This window comes from Fundulus heteroclitus, chromosome 13 (genome assembly GCF_011125445.2).
Source record: "Fundulus heteroclitus isolate FHET01 chromosome 13, MU-UCD_Fhet_4.1, whole genome shotgun sequence".
In the NCBI taxonomy this organism is placed as follows: domain Eukaryota; kingdom Metazoa; phylum Chordata; class Actinopteri; order Cyprinodontiformes; family Fundulidae; genus Fundulus; species Fundulus heteroclitus.
Genome location: NC_046373.1, coordinates 4,500,769 through 4,519,892, shown reverse-complemented (window position 1 = coordinate 4,519,892; position 19,124 = coordinate 4,500,769). Strand labels below are relative to the sequence as shown.

At 42.3% G+C, this 19,124-nt stretch overlaps 1 protein-coding gene across 2 annotated transcripts; it reads left to right on the top strand.

Annotated features, from left to right (window-relative positions):
• Positions 1-4,687: 4,687 nt before the first annotated feature.
• zgc:110239 (C1 family peptidase) lies at positions 4,688-17,497 on the top strand. 2 transcript variants are annotated; one of them, XM_021320656.2, is made up of 11 exons: positions 4,688-4,858; positions 5,306-5,359; positions 5,440-5,532; positions 6,905-7,077; positions 9,087-9,348; positions 9,437-9,632; positions 9,737-9,930; positions 10,015-10,106; positions 12,435-12,596; positions 14,819-15,008; positions 16,959-17,146. In XM_021320656.2, exons 1-11 carry the CDS (start codon positions 4,813-4,815, stop codon positions 17,144-17,146), a joined length of 1,650 nt encoding a protein of 549 aa, XP_021176331.2. In that variant the 5' UTR covers positions 4,688-4,812. The 2 variants fall into 2 exon arrangements, with proteins under 2 accessions (XP_021176331.2, XP_012726367.2); XM_012870913.3 differs by having other exon boundaries at positions 4,689-4,858; positions 5,300-5,359; positions 16,959-17,497.
• Positions 17,498-19,124: the final 1,627 nt, after the last annotated feature.

Genomic DNA, 19,124 nt, shown 5'->3' with positions numbered 1-19,124 from the left:
GACTCCTGTTATCTGCAGAAATACTCTGATCACTCTGCAGTCGTTGGGTGCATCAGAGATGGACAGGAAGCTGAGTGCAGGGAGCTGGTGGACTGCTTTGTGGCATGGTGTGAAAGCAATCATCCCATTCTGAATGTGGCTAAAACAAAAGAGATGGATGTAGATTTCGGGAGAAAGAGGAATAGTTCCAACACAATTACCATGCTGGGAGAAGAAGTGGAGGCGGTGGAGGAGTACAAATACCTCAGTGTTCACCTGGACAACAAACTGGACTGGAGACGCAACTGTGAAGCTGTCTACACGATGGGACAGAGCAGACTGTACTTCCTGAGGAAGCTTAGGTCGTACAACAACAGCGTGTTTTCAGTCAGAGGCTTCTCCAGATCTGCTGTAAGAGAGACCGCTGCAGGAGATCCTTCCTGCCTGCAGCCATCAGCATCTACAGCAACTGGTTAAAGAAACCCCACAACACGAGTTACGACAGCAGTTAATGTCCCGTTGGGATTTGAATTTTAATTTAATTTGAATGTATTTGTCCGAATAGTCCATTATGGGTCCAGGCCTAAATCTAATCAATAAAGTGTGGTCAGGCCTGTAAATTAATGTTTACGGGTGGTTTCCACGTAATCTGATTGAGGTTGAGCTGTTTTCCAAAGATGGATAAGAACGGTCCTTCTTTTGATATAAGCAGCTGTCAAAGACGCCCCAAAAGACTTGCATCTGTAGCAAACAGTGGTGTGGCAAAGTACTGCAAAAAACTGCAATCTCATGTTCTGGTTCACAGTCAGGCACTACTTTGTGTTACCATACACAATCACAATAAGGTCTTCACAGTGAGACACAACGTGAAGATGCTTTTTAGAACACTGTTTTAACAGAGCAGTGGCTTTTTCCTGCACTGTCAAAATGTACAAAATGTGTGTGAAGACACAGAAATAATGCAGTAAAAAAAAAGATGTTTAAGTAAAACTAAACCTTCTAAAAGAAACTCTATGGTCCGAAATCCTATAAGCCGTCCATGAAGAAACCAGTTTAAAAACAGAGAGCAGAAAGCAGCAGCGTGGTGGAAGGATTACAGCTGACAGCACAGAGAACCAGCAGTGACCTCGCTAAAGGAAAATCTAAACTGAGCAGAGGTGACGAGGGAGGAAAGAGACATGAGGCAGGCAAGGTTACCAGGATGAGAGCAGCTGAGTGAGGAGACCAAACGCAGAAACTAAACACACAGACACCCGAATCTAGAGACGGTGCAAACCGAACGTATCTCAACGCGAGTGAGACTCAAAACACAAAAGCAAACAGGTGATGACAGGGAACCTCAGGAACAGGGGAGGAACACAAGCAGGAAGTGAAGACAGACTACACAGGACATCTGAACTCAACTAAATGGAATGGGAAACTACTCTTAACTTTAAAATTTACTTTATATATATATATATATATATATATATATATATATATATATATATATATATATATATATATATATATATATTCTAATGCATAAGTCTGGTGTCAACTGTGTGTTTTTGCCACTGTCACGCCTAAATTACCCCATTGTGGAACAATAAATGTATTTCTATTCTATTCTACTCTACAAATAAGAAACCAGAAGCTAATTTCTACAACTCTAAATGCCAGAAACCTTCGCAACACAACAGTCCAACTTATATTGACAATTATCACGACCCATCACATGAAAAGATTTGACATGGTTCTAACTTATCTTTGTTCTCTTTGACCACAAAGCAAAACAACCTCGTCTTCCGTGTTCTTCGGCTTTTCGTTAAACACTCTACAACCCTCAGCAGGCATGATGGCAAGTTCATATTCTGATAAACTTCACACTTCTGTGTCACTGTGGAGTCTGAAAACACCGTGTTTTATCTTCCCTTTTTTAAATCAACACAGATTCAGAGACTTTCGGTCAATGTTGCTCTCCCTGGGCTTTTCAGGGAAATGTGCGTTTGGTGTTTCTGGAGGCCATGAGGGCGCACCACTGGCAGCGGATAGTGATCCTTTGTGTGCGAGAGGAAGATCGTTGTGTTTAAACAGAAGAGTTATAGCATTTGGATCTCATTTAGAGGCGGGGGGGGGAAAGAAAGGTGCTTCTGTTTGTTTTTGGGGTTTGGTTTCTCTGGAGAGAAAGTCTTGCGTAACATCTCTGAGCTTGAGTCATCAGATTACACCCAGAAAAGTTTCGATGCTCTCGTGACATTCAGTGCCTCGTGCGCTACACCCCATATTTAGCAGGACAGAGTTTTAGACCAACAGATTTCTTTGTCTTTGTGCTTTTTCCGCCTGAGATGAAGGTAAATGTTAGTCCCCACTCTGAAGGGAACATTTGTCTGCACCGCTTTCTTGTAGTGTTCATAAAACACACACTCGGCTGCTGCACGCCCCACTAACTACTCTACCCTCTCATGACTTCACTTACTGCCGCCAGACTCCCGCCTGACTAAGTTAAATGTAGACTAATGTCTTTCATGTCCTGATTCCACACTATACTGACTGCAGGCTGGCCTTCAGGCACTTTAGAGAACCGAGGTCTGCAACATCTATGCCAGAATGACTCTGGACCCAGCTCAGGATTGTGTCCTGGAACATACTGACATCTAGTGTTGATATCACACTACGCATTTTCCTTAACGTCTCTGCATAATGACTGGACTTGTGACTGGACATCAAATTTGTCATTCATTTAATTAGTGTTTAGTATTTTACATCACTGGTAGTAGATGTCGTGCGACCATACAAGCCAATGATTTCAATCAAAGTCAAGAGATAAAATACAGATGCCGACACGAATAAGACTGAAACTTGTGTTTGTGATAGAATGCATCGTTGCATTTTGTTTCCAATTTGATCATCCTTTGGTACCTGTTTCATGATACGTTTCCAAATTTACTTAAACCCGTTTTTACTTTTTTTCCCCCTTGTTTTAGATTAATATTAACTCATGTATTATGCCACTATTACTACATTACAATAATTATTTTATACTCCAGGCTTTATTTTAGGTTTTAGCGAGGATCTTGAGTACATAGTGTTTCTAGGCTGTTGGCAATTTTTTATTTTCAAGAAAACTATGCTGATAGTAGGGCTGAGCAAGGAAAACCTGTCCCATCTTAAACTGGGCTTAATGATTGGGGCTGATACGTTTAGGGTCGTTGTCCTGCTGGAAGATGGCCCTCCGTTCCAAGGAATCTCAGAGTGCTACAATTTAAACACAAGAATGAAACAACACAGGAGGGAAATTAACAATTGAAAAGCTTTCCCAGAAGCTGTCTTCTGGCCAAAGAAGACCCTTTTCTAAGTCGTCATGACCTGGAGAAGGCCTTTCCTGCCTTTACCTGCTCCAGATTTGATTATTGGGATGTCTTGTATTTCAGCCTCTCTCAGTTATTCCTCACCCGCCTTCAGCTTGTCCAAAAGGCAGCTTTCCGTCTTCTAACCGACAACTTCAAACATGATCACATCACCCCGGCTCTTTCGTCTTTACACTGGCTTCCTGTCTATTTTAGAATAGATTCTAAAAAAAAAATTGTTTGTTTTTAAAGCACCTAATGGCCTGGCTCAACCTTATTTGGATAAATTACTAAACTATTGTGTGTCTGCCAGGACTTCAAATCCGTTTTATCACATTTACCAAGAACCAGAAGCAAACATTGAGGTGATCGAGCTTTCTCAGTGCAAGCAACCAGACTCTGGAACCAGCTCCCTCTGGATCTATGCTCCACCACTGATCTAAAGCTTTCAGCCATTCAAAACTCATCTATACAGGCTGGCTTTTAACAGCAAGCAGCAGCATCTATTCCTGATTTTAATCTTTATTGCCTGTTCTCATGGTCCTATGCTTTTAGTTTATCTCTGCATGCTTTTTGTTTTCATTTTTCAAAGTAGGCCCTTTTGTCACCTTTATTGGCAATGTAATTGATCTATTTACTTTCATATGTTTTATTGCCTTTATGACAGGTCTCCCTTGACAATAATAATAATAAAAATCATCATTTTAATGCTCTTTAACAAATACCAGAAACTTCACGGAACAGCTGCATTTACACAAAGATCCAATTAAACACAGCTGGACTCCATTTACAAGTTAGATAGCGTCTGAGGGCATTTGGTTACACTGGATTTGATCCAAGGGTAGGTATCCTACAGACTGTCATTTTCCTTTTTGAACACCACTGATTGTAAACATGTATTTTCCAGGGACCGTGAAGTTATTTTTACTACAAAAAAGAGATTAAAACTGTTGGATAAGACTAAAGCTGGAAGATACCGTGTTTACATTACATTATGAGGAGCATAATTATGGAATAGTTAACATTTTTGCCCAGTCTTTATTATTATCCCATCGATTCATTAAGGAATTGTTTACTTATTTATTCACATTTTCCCCAGTAAAACAGCAGTCAGGAAAGTCCCCCAGGTCACTCCTTCTCTATCTTGCTAAATCGTCTTTCTAAGCAGCACAGAAAATGCACCTTGGTCCGTTAAATTTGCAAAGAGCAGCAAAAACTTGCCCAACCGACTGCCGATCATCTCAGATCATATGACCCACGTCACGTGACTGTTGTACAAGAAGAACCCCGCCTCTGAAACCCAATTGGTCAACGCGTCTCCTCGCCGTGATGTGATTGGTCGAGACGGGACGTGGTGGGGTTCGTCTGGGTTTCGTGTTTATTTAATGAGTGTTTTGGGGGGTTACGGGAGCAGCTTTTATCGAGTCATGTGTTGGAGCGTCGCCTTGCTGTAATTTTCCCCTAATTCTTAACCCTTCTTTGTTAAACTGGGTTTATACACACAATGCGGCTGTTGTGCGTCGCCTCGGTTGTTTTGTGGGCTGCCAGCGGTAAGGGACGGCGTCGGTTTCCCCGTGAAATGTGTGCAGTCGACCCGTTTAAAAGGAGCTAGCATGAGGGGCTGTTGTTGTTGCGTAGCAGCTGTTTCTCGTAACCAGCTGCTAGTACGTAATAATAACGTAATAATAGCATTTGTAAAGTGCCTCGAGATGACATGTTTCATGAATTGGCACTATATAAATAAAATTGAATTGAATAGCATTTTAGTCCCATATTTAACTGTTTTTTTTTTTTTTGTTAAACTGTTTAATTCTCAGCTATGTGGCTAAATAGGCTAAGTTAGAACACAAGAAAACGGGTCTGCATAGTCTGTGTTGTTATTGTCGTTGCTGTTTCTGTTACATCGCCTGCGTATGAATTCAAAACAACCGATATTGTTTTAAATTCACTGTTTTATCCTGTTTTTCTCTGGTGGGGGGGGTTATTTGTAGCCGCAGAGGGGAAAGCAGTCCCTTCTCTTCCTGACTTTGGGGACACCTATCACGTCAAAGGTAAGCTTTAAAATGACAGGGTTGGTCCTAATGACAGGGATCTGTGGACTTTAAAGGCGTCTCTCTTCCCCCCCTCGCAGGAGTGATCTCTTTGCCCTATGCTGAGATTGTGGAGCCGTTTGAGGGCTGGTTTGACCTCCCAGCAAAGTCCAGCCGGATAGACTATTATCATGGTAAGGCAACTACTCTGCTTTAGTGTTAAGGCTCTTAAAGCTGGCTCTGTGTTTTTCACAGATGGATGGATGGATCCAAATCTGATATCCTGTTGTGTCGCTGAAAAGAAGGCAGACTGCAGACCTCATCAAATGTGAACAGGAAGTTATGAAGGGAGATGGAGAGTAATTGGAGAACTTGACCTGCTAACTCATGTGACACACATCACTGCAGGGCTGTTTGTTGAAACTGAGCTCAGATTTTATTTCCTTCTTGATACACCAAATATTATAATACCAAGCGTATACAACACATTTTTTAAAGTCAATTTCACACCGACTTCCAAAAATATCTTCCCATTTTTGTCTCATTACAACCACAACCTTCAACCTGTTGTATTACCATGTTATGCACTAAGGATAAACTCTGATGGGTTAAGTTTACAAACGCCGTTAGTGGTTGAGATTTTTTTACTTTTTACTTGCTTATTTACTTGCTTGAAAAAGACTTTAGTCTTAGCGAGCAGGACAACCACCCTAACTACAGTGAGATGGTTTTTAGATCATCAGTCTGCATTCATGTTTTACATTGTCCCAGTTCTGTGCCTCGCCCAAATCTGACTGATAGTCTGTGGTAGGATCCGAATAGTAACAATTCAAAATCTAACGCAGCTCGAGTGATTTGGTAAAGAAGAATGGATACATCGATCTCTAGAAATGCAAAGCTGCTAGAGACAGACGCCAAAGATTTTAATTGAAGCAAAAGTAGCTTCACAATGTTCGGGACAACTGTTAATGTAAAGTATGGCTGCCTGATGCTGGAAAACCTTGCGATGCCAATAATATTTGGTAAATACTGCGATGACTAAGTGACTCGTGATATATGCCTACTTTGTTTCATCTCATTCTCATCTGTGCCTCCATCTCTTTGTGACCTCTAGCATTTTGATTCAAAAATGCAAACTCATAAAACTTGGTCTATATTAGCCAACATTTTTCGCCCTCCAAATCGATATGAACGTTGCAAATTAGAAAGTTAGTGAAGTTTGGATCTGTAATTTGACAAAATGTGTAGCCGTATGTAAGTTTCTTTAAAAACTGAAACGTGGGCCATCATTTTACAGCAGGCAGCCCCGAAGTGAGGAGGCTAACTCGACACAGCAGGTAAACGGAGACCACCAGTTTTGGTATTGTAAGAACAAGAGAGAAACTAAGTTAGCGTCAAAGATGTCACGGAAACCACGGCAACGTGGGACCGATAGAATAGTTATAACATATGAACAGCGCATGATTCGCCGCAGTTTCTCTGCTTCACTTAAACAGCAGCGGTGCAGAAAGATCAACGGTGCTCCGAACATCAAGCGTCCCTCTTTCCTTCTGTCCCTGTCACCAGGTCAGGTCTCCACTTACCAGCTGGGGGCTCAGCAGCAGTTTGGTGTTTCCTACAAAATCACTCCGGAGACCACAGAGGCTGAGATGAACGTCATGAAGTGCTTTCAGGTTAACGGCACTAAGGACGAAGTGGTCAGACCGCAGGCTTCGCTGCCAGATGTGCAGGGCTTCCAGGTGTGTTTGTGAACTTCCTGCTGACTTTAAGACCACAATTCAGGTTATTTTTGGCTAGAAATGAAGCATCGCTTTTAAAACCATTTTTTTCCTTAAATCAAATCAGCATAGGATTTGAATTGCTAACAAGGAAGCATGTTTCATCTGTCGATAAGGCGGTGATGTATTAAAAATGGTGTTTGTGCACAAAGGTTTCTGACTGAGAGACTTGGAGGTATGGAAGCTGCAGCTATCAGAAGGTCTCTAAAATCATAAGGAAATCATCATAAGGGATCATATGGGACAAGTCGAAAGGGGAATTTTGTATCATTTGTTTTGCAAAGCTTGATCTTTCTGAACTGCAGTACTAGCAAGAAAAAAAAATAGTTGGAAGATGTAAAACCTTGGTTTAACTTAACAGACGGAGGGATCAAAGAGTTAAAATAGAGGATCTTTTGTTGTTGGGTAAGAATTGACGTCCCGTGGCAGATGGCTCCTTTTCATAGCTGGAAAAGTCATGTAGAAAACGACAACAAATGAGTGAAAGGAACAGCACCTACCAAAGGGTGGTGCTCGGTTACCGCAGTCTGAAAACACATTAAATCCTTTCCAGAATCCTTTGAAACTTCCTCTGACTTCAGTCTGAAACACCTCATGATGCTGAAAATGGCGAAAATAATAACTGAAGAGTGTTGTTTTTTGGGCATTTTCTTTCCATTAGAAAGAAATGGCTTTGTTTCTGCAAAGCCAGCGCTTTTTATTAGCCGGTGACTGAAATCATCTATTTGTAATGGACCTACAGTTCTAAAACTGGTTTCAAAAACATTGTAGTTACGTTTGGATTTTGATCTTTAGACATAATAAAACATAGATGATATGCATCTGCAACATTTTGTAATCAGACAAGTGTAGATTGGCTAATGAATTAGTTGGACGATCAGCCCAGGTTGCCAACCTGTGGTCAGCAGCCCTGCCGCATGCTGCTCACAGCTTGGCAACTGTGGTTACAAAAAACATTGTTGTCTTAATGAGAGTAATGAGTGACACCGTTATAGTTTACACACCCTGACTGTCTGCGGTTTCACCACCTAAAAATGTCCCTACCACTGAATTAGTGTTATTTTCTTTCTGGTCAAAGCAGCCACCTTTCAGCCAGCTGACTAGCAGTGTGCAGCAACATGTGGGGAAGCTCACTGTAGCGACTGTTTATCATTCAGAGCAGTTTAAGTGATTTTGAAGCTTTTTGTGAACATTGTTACATGTTTTCTAACATTTTTAAAATCTTGGCATGGCTTGATCCTAGGAACCAATCAGCATCTCCGTCACCGCTTGCTTAAAGTGTCCTCTGGGAAAGGAAGTGGATTACTATTAAGGTCCACAGTCAGGAGGCCGTATGAGGGGGAAAAGTAAAATGTCCTATATTTATGTGCTTTTGGGATGATTTATTTTTATTTCTGTTGTTGTTATGGGGCCCAAAAAGTCCTGCCGGCACCCGTGCCCACAGTTCTTCGCAGCTTTAACTCGCGAAGCGTTGCTCATGCAGTGGTTAAACAGATGAATCGCAACAGTAATAATTGCGTAATTTTAGCTGGGTTTTCGTAAAGCTGCAGCTCCGGCCACAGATGTGCATCACTGCTTTGCGTGGGTTGTGGTAGAGAGCCTTTTTTAGCCAGTGCTGTGCATCAGCAATGAGGCTGCAGCAGCTGGACATTCAGATACTTTGCTGCTGAATATCAGTGTAAACTGGATCTTTGTCGTTTATCTCAATGCTTTCAATGCCCGCATTTCTAGGACTGTAGGCGAAGGCACAGGTTGATTCTGAATTATTGTTTACATAAATGGAAACCTCATCCGAGCCCTAGTAGGTCTTTCAGTTATGTAATATTACAGTAATCATCGTTTGAGGCTGGCTGCCTTTTGGGGGGAGAGTTACTGGTAATTTTCTTTAATTGAGTCATTTTGTGCTCAACAAATGATTTATACAAACATCCTTTGACCCTGAGAATTGACCTATGGATTTTCCCCCGTAGTTCTTGAGGATGGAGTATTATGGCGGCTCCCTGTGCGAGGTTTGGCAGAACGTGACCACGGTGGGTCACAAGAAGAACACCTACACGCTGTGGGTGACAAACGCAGAGAAAAGCGCAGACGGACACAAAACGACTTCCGTACCCCTGCACTACGAGATGATGGGCTACAACACCCTGCTGGGCTCCCATTACGACAAGTACCTGGTGGACTACAAGGAGTTCAGCGCCCGATTTGACCCCAAAGTCTTCTCCCTGCCTGAAGGTTCGTGTGCGAGCTGCGCGTTTAGCGGAACCCTTTAGAACCTTCAAATGATGACAACAACCGGGTGTTTTTCTCTCTTTCCCTTTAGGGATGAGCTGTGGGGGATTTCCCGGCCCAGGGGTGGAGCACCACCTGCTGGCTAACCCAATGAAAGAGCTCATCCACACCTCAGCTTCGGGCCGTTCTCAGAAGATGTTCCTTCATTTCAAGGAGAAGTTCCAGCGTCGGTACAGCGACGACATGGAGCACGAGGAGAGGGAGCACGCTTTTCTTCACAACCTCAGGTTCAAGGAGCACGTCTGACCGTGACGCTAAAGCACTGCAACCATTTACCTCTCCCTGTTTATCGTTTTAAAAAAAAAGCCTTCTCGTCTTCTCGTTACTGTAGATACGTCCACTCTAAGAACAGAGCCGGCCTGCCCTTCTCCCTGGCTCTGAACTCCCTGTCGGATCGCACCCTGTCGGAGCTGGCAGCCATGAGGGGGAGAAAGCGGAGCAAGACGCCAAACAACGGGCTCCCCTTCCCATCCAAGCTGTATGGAGGGGTGAAAGTACCCGAGTCGCTAGACTGGAGACTGTACGGTACGCCTGAGACTCAACTCTGAGCCGCAGTTGCATTCGTCTGTCTGGGCATTTGTTGGTCAAACCGGACTCTTCCATGTTCAGGCGCTGTGACTCCAGTGAAGGACCAAGCCATCTGTGGATCCTGCTGGAGCTTTGCCACCACTGGGGCAGTAGAGGGCGCTCTCTTCCTAAAGGTGAAGCAGCTTTTAGTCCAGTCCCATCGCAGTGTTTTTTTCACTGAGTCCCTTTGCCTCTGTGAGGCCGCAGAGGTTCAGCACAGAGCTTCATCTGTTCATGTTACTTCACTTTCATGGCAGTTAAGTCTGGCGTAGATAAAAAAAAAGATCATCCTTTTGAAATCATCAAGAAGCAAGGTTTACTTATAATAGAATTTAGCGCATAAAATATAGTGAAATTTTGTAAAAAATAAAAAAAAAAAAAAAGCTCAGAGCTGTAATGGACAGGCTTAGATAAACGGGTTAGAATGGTCCAGTCAAAGTCCAGGCCTAAAGACAACTGGGAATCTGGCCCGGCTTGTCCGGCGTCTACCCTTTAGGACAGAATTATTTGGCAAACTTTTCAGATTTCTATTTGTTAGAAAGCTGGAAGACTACGTTTCCTTTTCCTTCTACTTCACAACTAGGCTCTACTTTGAGTTTGTCCATATCACACATCATACACCTGCGACTGGAGAGTGGAAGAAGTGACAAAACGTTCCATGAGTAGCAATATTTCTGCAAAGCACCATGCACCATACAGCAGAAACACACAAAATGAAACACAAACGGCAAATAATTTGTGGAAAAACTTGTTGTGAATTAAATATTGGCAGTATGTAAACGGGGTAATGAAAGTAGAGGTCTTTTTCTTTTTTCAGTCACGTTCATCAGTCCTTGATGCTTCTGTACAGAACCACGCTTACTGGTGTCCCCAGAGCAGGGGCTGCTCCACACACATTACAGATGCTTAACAGTCGGGCTGAATAAAGGAATAAATGGTGAACGCTGGCTTCAGTCGGTCAAAGCTCAAAGGCATTCCTCCCCCTGCGCTCCCTAGCAACTGATCCAAACGTCCAGGCGGTTTATTATGGGCTCTGATGGCCCCCCGTCGGACGGACCACATTCTTTGGCTCTGTCTGACACGCACGCCGCTCTTGATCACGTCTAGTGGCAGCTGTGTGAATGACAGGCTCCGGCCCGGGTGTGGAGTAAGGATGGGTTACTTTAGCTCAGCATTTAGCAGTTCCCTTCAAAGTGCAGTCTGAGGAATTGTAAAGTAAGCAAAGTAATCAAACCCCTTGAACTTTGTTGCTATTTTTTTTTCTCCAATGTGTTTTATTGGGACTCTATTTGACAGAGCAACACAGTTCTACGTATTGCATTTTATTTCGGGGTATCCTAGTAAAGGGGGAATACAAAGACATGACACACATCACAGATTTTATTTGTAAAAAGTTTGTAAAACAAGGATATCTCTTTAACGACATCCCACGTTTAGATTTGCTGATGGGCGCAGAGGTGGTCTGGTTCAGCCGACCATGTTGGGTTAATCTGCATCAGCCCTGGGTGAAAGCTCGTGTACTACTTCCTTTTCCAGACTAGTTAAAGTTATGGCGACATGTGTCGAGCTCCATCACGGACCTGTTCCGGACTCAGTTCTCCTAATTGCTCCGCGGCGATGGCAGGAACAGAATGTCCTGGCTTGGGAGGAAGCACTGTTGCGAGGGCCCCAGCACTCCGTCTTTGTACATCTGCCAGGATGTGGCGCCGCAGCGGGACGGCGACCTGCACAAATCGGTGGCCCCCGTCTTCGCCGGCAGCTCTCCAAATAGAGCCACTCCTCGGGGGCCGGTTTTAAATGTACTTCCAGACCGTCTCCCAGCATCTGTCTACAAATCTGAGGAAAGCAGCTGGTCCGAATGGTCTTTGTCTGTTTTAGTAGGATCACTTTGTGTGGTCTTTGGGGCTCTGAGCTTAGTGTTGGTCATGAGAGGTTTGCAAACCTGTTGTAAAACGTGCGCAGGGTAAGTTTGAAAAGTTCTGGAAGTTAAGTACTTTCCCAGGAAAGTGTGGAAAGACGTGCTTCTACACTCTGTGCGCTCTTCTGTATGAAAAGGATCTGAATTTCTATAACTAGTCTTCTCCAGTCAGAGTATTTTGAGTACTTTCTTTCTTTTTCTCTTTCTGTCTTTCTTTCTTTCTCTTAAGATTTTATGTAATGTGTCTGAAAAAGGAGAACTACACCATAACAAGCTCCTTATTTAAGTAATTTAACTAAATGAGACTTGTTTTTAAATACATTATATATGATTTTACTTTTTTGTAAAAAGTAAAATCAATCTCTCTCTCTCTCTTGCTCTCTTTCTTTTAAAAATGTGTGAAATGGATGAGAGAATGAGGACTTTGATGTTCTCTCTCTGCTGAAACAACAGACTGTAAATGTGGGATTGAACTTCTCATGTTCTTTTCCCCCAAACCACACAGAGCAGGACAGGTTGCTGACCTCGGCTCTTTGTCTTTCAGACGGGCTCCCTGCAGGTTCTGTCCCAGCAGATGCTGGTGGACTGCTCCTGGGGTTTTGGCAACAACGGCTGCGACGGAGGGGAGGAATGGAGGGCATACGAGTGGATTATGAAACATGGAGGCATCGCCACCACAGAAACCTACGGAGCCTATATGGGAATGGTGAGTGAAGTTAGTGGCAGCTTGGACCCTTTCAGAAAAACAGTCAGCAGCTGTGGAGGTCTTTCATTTTAGTTAAAGGTAGAGTGGAGGATTTTCTGGAAATGTAGCTAATAAATGCCAAAGTCTCTTTTTGAATAATAGAGCCTACCTGCTCTTCCACTCTTCATGTGGAGAAATCTCCCAAATCCACTCTGGTCTCATTTCTTTCTACCGAGGCCTTCCTCTTCTCATAAACTTGTAAGACAGTTCGCTTCTTGTGACTCTCAGCCATTTTCAAAGTATACGGGGAGAGCAGCGGCGCTACAATGAACGGCTAACACCGAAGCTAACCGGATACGTAAACATTAGAATTGCACATGGCAGCAAGAGGAAACTAACAAGGAACGAGCACGCACACTGGTGTTGCGTCACAATGATTGGTGTGTGGGACAACCAATAAATAAGATGGTCCTGCAGAACTTAAAGTCGGAAAAGATCTTGCGCTACACCTTTAAAGACCCGAAACCCTTTGGAGGTGGGACAGAAAACTGATCACTCATTTTCCACTCTAATGAGGTCAGCAAGATAGAGTAGGCAGGAAGTTTTCCAAATGAGGGCATTTTCAAATATTTCCCACCCAAGTTCCTTACATAAAAAGCACATTTTTAATGTTTTTTAAATCTGTCTTAAAGGGGACCTATTATGCATTATTCACTTTTTGCACATTTTTGTTCTTCAATTTGAATCTCTACTCCTTCTACAAACAACCCAAGCGCTTAAAATAAACACCCAGTCATTTTTTTGACAATAAGTAAGTGTTTGGAAAAGGAGCCGTTTCGACGTGGCCACGATTTGTCGTTTAGCACAGGCTAACGCTAACAATAGGCTACTGTTAGCCCTGTGTCCATTCAGACACCGCTTGCTGCATCTCTGCTGGTTGTGCAGGAGGCTGCACTTCTTCTGCTTCTGGGTCTGACTCAGGGTCAAAGATGTACAGCTGTACCGTTCTGCATCTGTTTTCAGCTGTTTTCACCAGGATAAAGTGCAAGTGTAAACATGGATTTATAAGTGTAAAATGATATAGATTCTATACATTGTATAGTTGTAAAAAATAATTAAAGTAGGGCAGGATTTTGTTTTTAGAGCCTTTTTAATTTGATGCCACTAAATGAAACAAAATAAGTAATTTAATCGCAGTAAAAAGCCAGCTTTGTCAGAGAAAATTTTTGAACTCAAAACATGATAAAGACTAAGGAACCCATCAGACAGATCAGAGAGAACGTTGTGAAGATGTTGAGTGCAGGTTTAGGAAATACAGCAACATCTCCAGCTTTGAGCATTTCACGCAGAGTATTTTAGTCTCTCATTTGAAAATGGAAACCTACCAGGGCATGGCTATCCACTGCTAGCTAGCAGCTAGCAAGAGAAGTCAAGAAAGAGGCCCGTGGTAACTTTGGAGGAGCTGCAAAGATCCATAGCTCAGGTGAGAGAATCTGTTGACAGCGCAACTACGGTGCACTTCACAAATCTGACCTTTACTGGAAAGTCTTTTCTGCAGTTTACCACGAGCCAATTAGCAGACATAGCTATAATGTGGAAGTCGGTGCCCAATATTCAGCCTTTTGGTCTGCACACAAATTGCAATTTGTGGTACATAACTTACACCTCAAATAACCTTAAACATGACACATGGTGGTGGCGTACACCACGGTAACGTCATGCTGTGTCCAGGTTTTTCTTCGGCAGGAGCAGGAAGCTGGTCAGAGCTGATGCAAAGATGCAGGGAGCTTAACGGAGGTGAATCCTGGCAGAAAGCCTGTTGGATGCTGCAAAGGGCTTGAAACTGTAATAGAGGTTCAGCTTCCAGCTGGACATGAAGCCTAAGCATACAACCAGAGACACAATCTGATGGTCTAGATCAGATCTGGTTCATGTGTCGGAGTGTATTTTTAAGCATTTGGGAAAAGCATGCATTCCTTTTTCATTCAGTTTCATACTATAACTACTTTGTGTTAGTTTATCACAAAAAATCAAATTAAAAGCCATTGAAGTTGGTGTTTTGCAAATTGACACAAAGCAAAATCTTCCAAGCGACGGCATTACTTTTGTCAGACGCTGTACTTTCTACATGAGAGCTAAAATAAAAGGCTTCTGAATTGTCCTTATGTGTGATCGCCCTCATTGCTCCTAAACATGTAATCGGATTAAAACCGACGACGCTTTCCCTTTGCCTCCCTGAACAGAATGGCTTCTGCCATCTGAACTCATCGCAGCTCACCGCACACATCAAAAGCTACACCAACGTGACATCAGGCGACGCAGAGGCCCTCAAGCTGGCCCTCTTCAAGAACGGGCCAGCAGCCGTCAGCATCGATGCCTCGCACAGATCGTTCGTTTTTTACAGCCACGGCGTTTACTACGAACCGGCCTGTGGTGAGTTCACGTCTCTCTGGTGTTTTTGACCTTGTTCTCAGTGTTGTATAAAGTACTGAAATCTCGGAGTCAAATAAAAGTATAAGTACCTCTCCAAAATATGACTTTGGTAAAAGTCCAAGTCACTGACTGAAATGTTACTTGAGTAAAAGTCTTGAAGTATCTGAAATGTCTTTTACTTAAGTATGAAAATTACTGTAAAAATAGATGTACTCAAGTAATGTAATAAAGAGTATAAGTAAAAGGTAAAACAAAGCAAATGCAGTTTGAATTACATTTTTAGATGTTGGTAAACCTTGAAAGTCAAATTCCCTTAAAATAATATTAACAACCAAGTGCAGGAGAAATTTAGACCAAGTTTAGACAGAAAATACAACCTTTTTGTAAGCTTTCAGTTTTCCTTCTTCAAGTAAGGTCAGTGCTATCCACTTTAAAATTGTACACAACCAAGTGCAGGCAAAGGGGGTGTATACTAAGAACTTGGTTAAGTGATGAAGTGATATCTAACCTACAGGAAGTGGTAAACTTGCTAATAGATACACCTGCGGTTGCAGGTATCATTTAGTTCAGAAAAGTAGGACTCCCAGCTCTACTAATAGATGCTCTACCTATACCACAAGGTTAATTTAACCCGCTTTACCACTGAACCAGCTTCTTATCCTGTTGGTGGTGATCAGGGGCGATTCTAGGATCTGACCTTTAGGGGTGCTCAGCCCCCAGTGTTGACTGTGATTCCTGGCATGAACAACAGGCTTTCCATTTTTAGTCCAGACGTAAGATTCTTAGAGTTGACACAGTTTTGAGCTAAAACTCGTCAAACAAGCAATAATATAGGCCCATCCAAAAGCAGTGACAAACAGATTGAAACATTTTCACTCGATAACATCTTGTGCATTTGTAAAACCTGCATGATGGCAATAGTTAGACTGGATATATTGATAAAAGTGAGGAATAATTGCTATTACTACATTTAATAGTAATTGTCTAATAGAAATTACACCTGCTATTTATGCCTGAACTGCCTCAAATGGTCGACAAAAAATGAAAGCAATAATAACAATGAAATATTGGTAAAAGGGGAACCCTCACCTTTTCTTTTTCAGGTGGCTGTGTGGCTAAGATTATGAATTTTTAATAACCTGCAGTCTTTGCTTTTCCATCTTTCCAGCAGTCTTCAGAACTCCTGCCTGGCACAGAATATTTAGTTTTATAAATGAGATTAGGTTTTTGTTGATAAAATGTGTTATACTTCAGAATTAAATGCTATTTTGAGATATTAACGTTGGTTACTTACATTTCTCAAGTTCAACAAATCAAAACTCTCTCTCCTGCTTCTGTTCAGAACTGCACTCAGCAGCCTTGCAGAGAATATTTAGTTTCTTAACTGGGACTTGTTTCGTAGCCTAGTATTAATTGTGGTAACCGCAGTATCTCAGTATGAATCAAAACTGAAATCTCTGCTCCAAGCACACATGTACATGCACGCACACACACGCAATAGATAACAGCCAATCAGGAAGAGGGAAGGGGGGATTTAAGGCAGCACAACCAATGAGAGTGGAGTTAAAGGGGGGTGTCACCATGTCAATCAAAGACCAGGTGCGTTAGTGATTGGCTGCTTGGAGCGCCAGGCCCCGCCCCCGCTGGCCCACAGCAGTACTTCGGGTGAACCTGTGCATGTACGCACATCTGGCACGTCTCTCTCTCTCTGTTTTTTTTTGTAACGAGTAACTAAACCAGACATTGAAAATGTATCGGAGTAAAAGTATGCAATTAAGTTCAGAAATATAGTAAAGTAAAAGTTATCAAGAAATTTTATACCCGATAAAAGTATAAAGTACTCCAAAATGTACTTAAGTACAGTAGAGAAGTATTTTTACTTCGTTCCTATACAACACTGCTTGTTCCTGTCTGCAAGCTAACTCGGTTCGGGTTCTGTCCTCTCTTCAGGGAATACCACGGATGACTTGGACCACGCCGTGCTTGCAGTGGGGTACGGCACTTTGAACGGGGAGCCATACTGGTTGATCAAGAACTCCTGGTCCACGTACTGGGGCAACGACGGCTACATCCTGATGTCTATGAAGGACAACAACTGCGGAGTCACCACAGATGCTACATACGTCACGCTGGCCTAGATGCGTCCTGTTTGTCGTCTACGTCAACGCCCATGTTTATGCTGTTTACCTGAAGCTGCCGTGTCAGTGCCTGGGTCTCAGTGACGCGTAACGTTGTGTGTGTGTGGCGATGCAGCTCCCGCATCAGTTTAAACTGCCTGAAAATATCGTTTTGCACAACTTGCACAAAGAATCAGTCTCTTTGTTTGTTTCTTTCAAACAACTTTATTGCTGGAGGCACCGAGGCGCGGCGCCTTTATTTCAGTTATGCAAAGTACATTACGTGACACATTTCTACTTGATCATTGCAGAAAACCGTAGCATTCAAATACATTTGACTAGAAGTCATTACAATAAAAATGCTGAAGGCAGTCCACCTGCTTCATCTCCACATTCAACTTTCCCACACGTTTGGTTACATCACAAGCTTGAAAATATGTATTTCTTATTTTATTTTCCTTTTTAGATTTTTAATGTGATAGACCAACACAAATAAGCATGTTTTTACGAATAAAAATCTGAAATGTGTGCTGTGCGTTTGTTTTTTGCCGCCCTTTAGTTTGATACCCTTCAATGAAATGCAGTTCCAGAAGGCACCTATTTTGTAAATCGTCAGCGTGTGTATTTTAAATCCGGGTTTAATTTATCATCTGAAAATGGAGTATGACAACAACTACTAAGGCAGCCAAGAGGTCGGTGGAGGTTCCCCTTCCAGCAGGAGAACAACCCTAAACGTAACAGTCAGAGTTACAAAGGATTGGTTCAGATCACAGCATGTTCGTGTGTTAGACTGGCCTAGTCAAAGTCCAAAACGAACTTCCTTTAGGAATTCTTCTAAGGGCTGCCAGTCGTCATCTACTTTGTGTGGGCCTATCACAAATCATCCCAGTACAATCCAGAAAAGGTTTGCGGTTGATAAAAGGCGATGAACATTCAAGAGATGTAAACATTCTTGGCAATGATGTGTAAGACTTCCATTTGATTGCTGTGAGCAATGATAGTTTTTAAAAAGATCCTAAAGGTTTGCCTGAGTAACAGCGGGAATCAGGCAGCTGCTGATGCGCTTTTCTCAACCGTTCAACTAGAAATGCAACAACAGCCCTTAAACTTACTTGTGATTGTTGTCAATAGATCAAAGTCACAGATTTACACATGATGTTTTAGTAAAGAAAAAAAAAACAGCATATACGATATCTACAATCAGTACTAAAGTCAAGCATCTTGATTCGTGGTGATCGGTTCCAAAAGGAAACTAAGTCTATCAAAGTCATCAAAAGGCTACACTGGCCATGACAAAAGTCACTAACGCATGCAAACTCATCTTGGCTGCAGTTACTTAGAAAAACAGCATTAAAATACAGTAACAATATTTCACCAACAACTCAGAGACATGATAAACATCGTTGTGTTTTATATGAATTACAAAAAATGCTCAGGAACCCTGTCCAGGATTGTCAGTAATTTCAGCCCAAAGGGTTCTATGTACAAGAACATTTAATCAAGATTAAAGGCCTTAAAATTGCACAATAGGTGTTTCAGATGAATAACACATGGATTACAGACATACCGTTTAGCAAAAACTAAGAAAGCTTTAATCATTCATTTATTGTTTTTTTTTTCATTGATGGAATAACTTTTTAGTAATAAGCAGTTTGAATGATCCAAATAAGGAGACCAAGAAGCATGACACTAAAATCCTGAAAGCATCTCAAAGCAATGCGTAGAAAAGTGGAAGCAGAGGTGGAACGGAGCCGCACATCAAATGCACTCGTCGGTCATTGTGAACTCTTTTATATAAAGGTTTAGTGAGTTTGCTGCTCTAAGCACAACTGAGCGTTTAATAAGTGAAAAAGGTCACAGCTGAAGGAGCCATCGTTCTACAGCGGCAAACGTTTAAAGGCGGAGCGACTTTAACGTGGCTGCAGGACCTCCATGGAGTTAACGTTCCAGAAACGTCAGACCGCTGATCTGAGATCCGGCTTCAAGAGACTTAAAACAA

Coding starts and splice junctions, on each gene's coding strand:
- zgc:110239 (XM_012870913.3), top strand. CDS start 4,813: ATGCGGCTGTTGTGCGTCGCCTCGGTTGTTTTGTGGGCTGCCAGCG. Junction 10,107..12,434: donor AGGGCGCTCTCTTCCTAAAG/GTGAAGCAGCTT, acceptor TTTGTCTTTCAG/ACGGGCTCCCTGCAGGTTCT. Junction 15,009..16,958: donor TTACTACGAACCGGCCTGTG/GTGAGTTCACGT, acceptor TCCTCTCTTCAG/GGAATACCACGGATGACTTG.